The 6,957-nt window shown below is 35.0% G+C and overlaps 1 protein-coding gene across 1 annotated transcript; it reads left to right on the top strand.

Annotated features, from left to right (window-relative positions):
* The first annotated feature begins 5,002 nt into the window (after positions 1–5,002).
* On the top strand, positions 5,003–6,281 carry LOC138853263 (keratin-associated protein 19-9b-like). Its single transcript, XM_070088993.1, has 3 exons — positions 5,003–5,039; positions 5,537–5,729; positions 5,845–6,281. Exons 1-3 carry the CDS (start codon positions 5,037–5,039, stop codon positions 5,958–5,960), a joined length of 312 nt encoding a protein of 103 aa, XP_069945094.1. The 5' UTR covers positions 5,003–5,036; the 3' UTR covers positions 5,961–6,281.
* Positions 6,282–6,957: the final 676 nt, after the last annotated feature.

Here is a 6,957-nt window from a genome sequence, read left to right on the forward strand (position 1 = left end):
AAGGAGATTTTGTAAGGTATGGAAGGGATGGAAGACAGTGTGAAGGAGATTTTGTAAGGTATGGAAGGGATGGAAGACAGTGTGAAAGAGATTTTGTAAGGTATGGAAGGGATGGAAGACAGTGTGAAAGAGATTTTGTAAGGTATGGAAGGGATGGAAGACAGTGTGAAGGAGATTTTGTAAGGTATGGAAGGGATGGAAGACAGTGTGAAGGAGATTTTGTAAGGTGTGGAAGGGATGGAAGACAGTGTGAAGGAGATTTTCAAAGGTAAGGAATTGCTCATTAAGCAGGTATGTGTGTGTTTAGATCACAGTACAGGAGAATGGCTTTTGCGATTTACGTAACGCGCTACACGATGAGATTATGTAAAACCAGTTAGCTGAATTTGCAATCTTGAAGGCGTTACGAGTGTTGTCTGTATTTTGTAACTTTAGTAGGGGCACGACTGATGGCGATTATGTTTTTTTAATTCTTTGGGTCACCTTGTCCTAGTGGGTCACCCTTCCTCGATGTGTCACCCTTCCTCGATGTGTCACCTTACTATGACGAGTCACTCTGCCACGGTGAGTCATCCTGCCTTGGTAGATCACTCTGATTTTGAATTATCCTGCCTTGATGGACCTCTCTACCTTGAAGGTCGGAGGCCTCACCCCATTCTATTATTGGTCATTCTGCTCTGCAGGAAGATGGCTGATGCAATATGAAGCACAAAAGCATACATAAGGCTACAATGGCGGCAAGTTCAAGTTTTCCACGAAGAAATAATTACTGTATTATTATTCTCTAGAATCGACATAAGCTAGTTTCCAACTGATCACCCTCACCGCACTCGCTGGTCAGTAACACGCAACTAATTCACAAAAATGCAGCCAAACTGACTCAAGAAATCGTAATGACACGATTGCAAACAAACCACGGTACGGGCGGGGATTGAACTCGCAGTGAGTGAGTCGTAAAACTCCAGACCGACACGTTAGGCACTGAGCAGCTGGCTACAAAGGAGGTATTCAAAACTTTTCATTTGAATCAGTGTCTGGTTCTGGAATATATACTTTCCACTAGAGCACTAAGCAGTACACAAGGCTACTCTAGTTTAAGGGTTTAGCCCGGAAAAGTATCTCTATAATAAGAAAAATCTCGTTGCTTGCCTCGATGTTTACGTGTTCTAGATAGCACATAACCTTTATATATGTTTTAATCACGCTACCAATGCATGAAATACATGATGCGTTTTCTATCATGCTAGTGTCGGCCATACCAGTTGTGACGGCGCTGGTGTAGTATGGGGGTGATGGTCTGCTGATTTTTGCGCACTCACACAAGGGCAAGCCTGGTGTCAGCCGAGATAATATCGTCAAATAAATGCCTCACTGAAGATGATTTAGAGAGGACCTCAGCGTAAATTAGGGCTCATCTAACTGTTCCGTTAATCGTAATTATCCGATAACATTTTTTCATCAAAAATGTTTAGTGCTTTGTAAAAGAGGTTTCTTCATATTTTTTCCTGTGTTATTCAATGATAAGGTTAAACAGGGATTCTGAGCACTAGATCCTCGGTAAGAATAACATTATCGACTGCATCTGCAGAGCAGATAGGGTTGGATGCTATTATTGTGGAGCAGATAGTTAAAGCCTACTAATGGGGAAGAAGAGCTGGATTCAGCTAATAGGAGCCGAGGGCGCGAGATCCTATTGCTCTTGAACTGAGGGATAAGAGCTAAGAAATATGGCTAACAATCAAAGAGTATGAGATACTTTTCAGCCCCTCAAAAAAAAAAAAACATTCAGTTTCGTGCAGCTTTCATTCATTCTAATTTTGTAAATTATATACCACAATGAATAACGGTTTTTAACATAAATATTTTTTCAGTGCTCGGAAATAAGTTATTTATCATTCATAGAGGAAATATGATATAATTTTTTCAATTGTGAAAAATCTCTATCAATATTTTTTTATCAAGAAGATACTACTATAGGACAAAAATCTCAATGATAATTGTTAATGATCTCTTATTGTGATCTCTCTCTCTCTCTTTATATATATATCTATATATATATATATATATATATATATATATATATATATATATATATATATATATATATATATATATACATATACATATACATATATATATATATATATATATATATATATATATATATATATATATATATATATATATACATATACATATACATATATATATATATATATATATATATATATATATATATATATATATATATATATATATACATGTATATGTCGTGCCGAATAGGCAGAACTTGCGATCTTGGCTTAAATAGCAACGCTCATCTTGCCATATAGGACAAGTGAAAAATTGTGTATGCAATAATTTCGCCAAAATCATTCTGAACCTAACGAAAAAAATATATTTCACTGTGTTTGTTTAGTATTAAATTACTGTAAACAAATCTAAAATATATTTAGTTGGGTTAGGCTAAAATAAATTGTTCTTGTTATAATAAGGTTAGGTAAGTTTTCTAAGTTCCTTTTGGTGCAAAATTATAAATTTTTGCATCAACATTAATGAAAAAAATATATCTTTAAACGTATGAGAGAAAATTTTAGAAAGGACTTAATTTTAAATGAGTTTTTACTAATTGACCAGTTTTACATATTCGGCACGACATATATATATATATATATATATATATATATATATATATATATATATATATATATATATATATATATATATATATATATATATATATATATTATCACACTGGCCGATTCCCACCAAGGCAGGGTGGCCCGAAAAAGAAAAACTTTCACCATCATTCACTCCATCACTGTCTTGCCAGAAGAGTGCTTTACACTACAGTTTTTAAACTGCAACATTAACACCCCTCCTTCAGAGTGCAGGCTCTGTACTTCCCATCTCCACGACTCAAGTCCGGCCTGCCGGTTTCCCTGAACCCCTTCATAAATGTTACTTTGCTCACACTCCAACAGCACGTCAAGTATTAAAAACCATTTGTCTCCATTCACTCCTATCAAACACGCTCACGCATGCCCGCTGGAAGTCCAAGCCCCTCGCACACAAAACCTCCTTTACCCCCTCCCTCCAACCTTTCCTAGGCCGACCCCTACCCCGCCTTCCTTCCACTACAGACTGATACACTCTTGAAGTCATTCTGTTTCGCTCCATTCTCTCTACATGTCCGAACCACTTCAACAACCCTTCCTTAGCCCTCTGGACAACAGTTTTGGTAATCCCACACCTCCTCCTAACTTCCAAACTAAGAATTCTCTGCATTATATTCACACCACACATTGCCCTCAGACATGACATCTCCACTGTCTCCAGCTTTCTCCTCGCTGCAACATTCATCACCCATGCTTCACACCCATATAAGAGCGTTGGTAAAACTATACTCTCATACATTCCCCTCTTTGCCTCCAAGGACAAAGTTCTTTGTCTCCACAGACTCCTAAGTGCACCGCTCACCCTTTTCACCTCATCAATTCTATGATTCACCTCATCTTTCATAGACCCATCCCCTGACACGTCCACTCCCAAATATCTGAATACATTCACCTCCTCCATACTCTCTCCCTCCAATCTGATATCCAATCTTTCATCACCTAATCTTTTTGTTATCCTCATAACCTTACTCTTTCCTGTATTCACTTTTAATATTCCTATTTTGCATACCCTACCAAATTCATCCACCAACCTCTGCAACTTCTCTTCAGAATCTCCCAAGAGCACAGTGTCATCAGCAAAGAGCAACTGTGACAACTCCCACTTTATGTGTGATTCTTTATCTTTTAACTCCACGCCTCTTGCCAAGACCCTCGCATTTACTTCTCTTACAACCCCATCTATAAATATATTAAACAACCACGGTGACATCACACATCCTTGTCTAAGGCCTACTTTTACTGGGAAATAATTTCCCTCTTTCCTACATACTCTAACTTGAGCCTCACTATCCTCGTAAAAACTCTTCACTGCTTTCAGTAACCTACCTCCTACACCATACACCTGCAACATCTGCCACACTGACCCCCTATCCACCCTGTTATACGCTTTTTCCAAATCCATAAATGCCACAAAGACCTCTTTAGCCATATCTAAATACTGTTCACTTATATATATATATATATATATATATATATATATATATATATATATATATATATATATATATATATATATATATATATATATATATATATATATATGTATATATATATATATATATATGTATATATATATATATATATATATATATATATATATATATATATATATATATATATATATATATATATATATATATATATGCAAAACAACCACTCTGAAAGAATAGAGAAATTCCAAGCGCTTTCGTGACTACTCACATTATCAAGGAACTATGAAAGTAAAGCATCCAAGGAAGCTATATAAGGGATCTGGCTAACACCTCACTATCAGATCCCACAACGGCTAAACACCTGATAAATATATATATATATATATATATATATATATATATATATATATATATATATATATATATATATATATATATATATATACTTATGTATATATATACATATATATATATATATATATATATATATATATACATACATACATACCTGCATACATACATACATACATACATACATACATACATACATACATACATACATACATACGTATATACTGCCTGACATTGTGTAATATCCCATAATCCCATTATTTTTTAAGATATTTCCACCTTTCCGAAAATGTTCTGAATGATTCCTAAGAACAGGTCTGTGATGTCAAATGTTGGCACCAGGACACTTCACGTGCGTTGGCCTTCATGGATTATGCATGCTCACAACATTGACTACTTCCCTTCTCATGCTACGTACCACTTGTGTTACTGACTTGAAACGCAGACATGACGCCGAGGTCCATGTCCTGAAGGTAACGGTGACCGGGAAGCGACACATGCCCTATATATGTTCCCAGAGACACACCCTCTCTACCAGTGTTGCTCCCCTTCTCAACAGCACCACACCCAAAACATGGTACCAAACAATATTTGTAAAAGATCTTGAATATGTATGTGTATATACATACATATATATATATATATATATATATATATATATATATATATATATATATATATATATATATATATATATATATATATATATATATATATACATATATATACATATATATATATATATATATATATATATATATATATATATATATATATATATATATATGTATATATATACATACATATATATATTTAACAAGTCGGCCATCTCCCACCGGGTGTTTATATATAGCATGGTATTTTTCCTAATGAAGTAAAAATTAAATAACAGAAAATCACTAGTTATCAAGATAGAAACCAGTACCAAAACCCACGTCACAATGACCTCTTAAGTTGGAGTCAGGTTATGTGATATTGCGAAATGAAACTAGTTGTCTGCTTCGCTAAATAGTTATTTTCTATGATTATATGGCATCATTAATTGGTGTCCGCATAATTTTCGTTTTTTTTCAGCGTTTCCTGTCAGTAATGGTTGTGTTGGCGGTGACGGCTGGTGTTTACAGTGGACCAGTCGTTCTGGGCCTTGGACATCCTCTTGGTGGTGGTGGTGGGATTGGTGGTCTTGGTGGATATGGTGGATATGGTGGTGTTTTGAACGGCTTTGGAGGACAAGGCGGCTATGGTGGAGGATTTAATGGTGGATTTGGTAAGAATACTATCATTTGGGTACTTTTACCTCAATATATTAATATTTCACTAGAATGATTCCCTACGGAAGCCTAAATGAACAAGATAGTAATATTGCTTTCATTGTTTCTTAGGTAGCCAAGGAGGACATACGTTCGTACTGAGCAAGAGCTACGGTAAGACTGAAACATTGTCCAACGTTCTTCGTACTGCGGATGTAACTATATCCTTTCTTAATATTTATAAATAAGATATCTTACTTTTTATCTTATGATGTACCTCTTTGTTTACAGGAAGTACTGGAGGTTATGGCCTGGGCGGACAGCTTGGATTTGGCAAAAATGGTGCACATCTCGGATTTGGCAAAGGTGGATACGGTGGACTTGGGTTAAGTAAGTACCGCGGATTTGGCAAAGTTGAATACGGTTGAATGACCCATAATGGTTAGTACCTTAGCTTAATATATCATTGGTTGACATAATGGTGAATTAATTTGATACCGTAATAAGTCCATATTTCATGATTTCAGACTTCGGGAAGTAAGTTTTCCGTCCACCACCATTTTCCTGGATCCTTGTCACCGCTGTTATACATAATAAATGAGATTAACAAAGATCATGCCTTTTTATTGCTATTATTTTCCCTTCATGTTATTGAAATGATCCATGACAGTAATGAATAATTGTGATTTGAATCAAAGCTGTAAAATCGCTTTATAGTAGTCTTTAAGTAAGATGTCAGGAAATCTTAAGTTCAATATACAATCAATATACGCAAATGTTGACTTCCCTGAGTGCTTCTTAATATTTTTTTTCAATTTGGGCCCTAAAACAATTATATACTGTTAAAGGGTAATTAAATGTTGCCAAATGAATATTTTTTTCCCTTTGAACTTCACAAACCAGGAAAAAATTGAAGGAAGATATATGAGACTTGTTTTTTTTTTTTTGTAGCAATAATCACCATTTTGCTTGAATCCAAACATCTTGGGCCATACCTAAATTTTGAGCTGCACGGGACACCATCAAAGTTATGCCCCGAACCGACTTTACATGAAAACTTAAATAATAAAAACCTTACTCTCTTAAACTCTTCTAGGTATAAAATGTAGACGTTGTTATTCCATAACAATAACTGTTATTTACCCATAAGCATTTTAATTGCTTTGTAACAGGCTGTCACAGATAAAATATTAATGTTTTTTCCTCGTAAGTGAAGCATTGACCATGGTGAAGGTTGTACAAATA

This window comes from Cherax quadricarinatus, chromosome 26, assembly GCF_038502225.1.
Source record: "Cherax quadricarinatus isolate ZL_2023a chromosome 26, ASM3850222v1, whole genome shotgun sequence".
NCBI classification, from domain to species: domain Eukaryota; kingdom Metazoa; phylum Arthropoda; class Malacostraca; order Decapoda; family Parastacidae; genus Cherax; species Cherax quadricarinatus.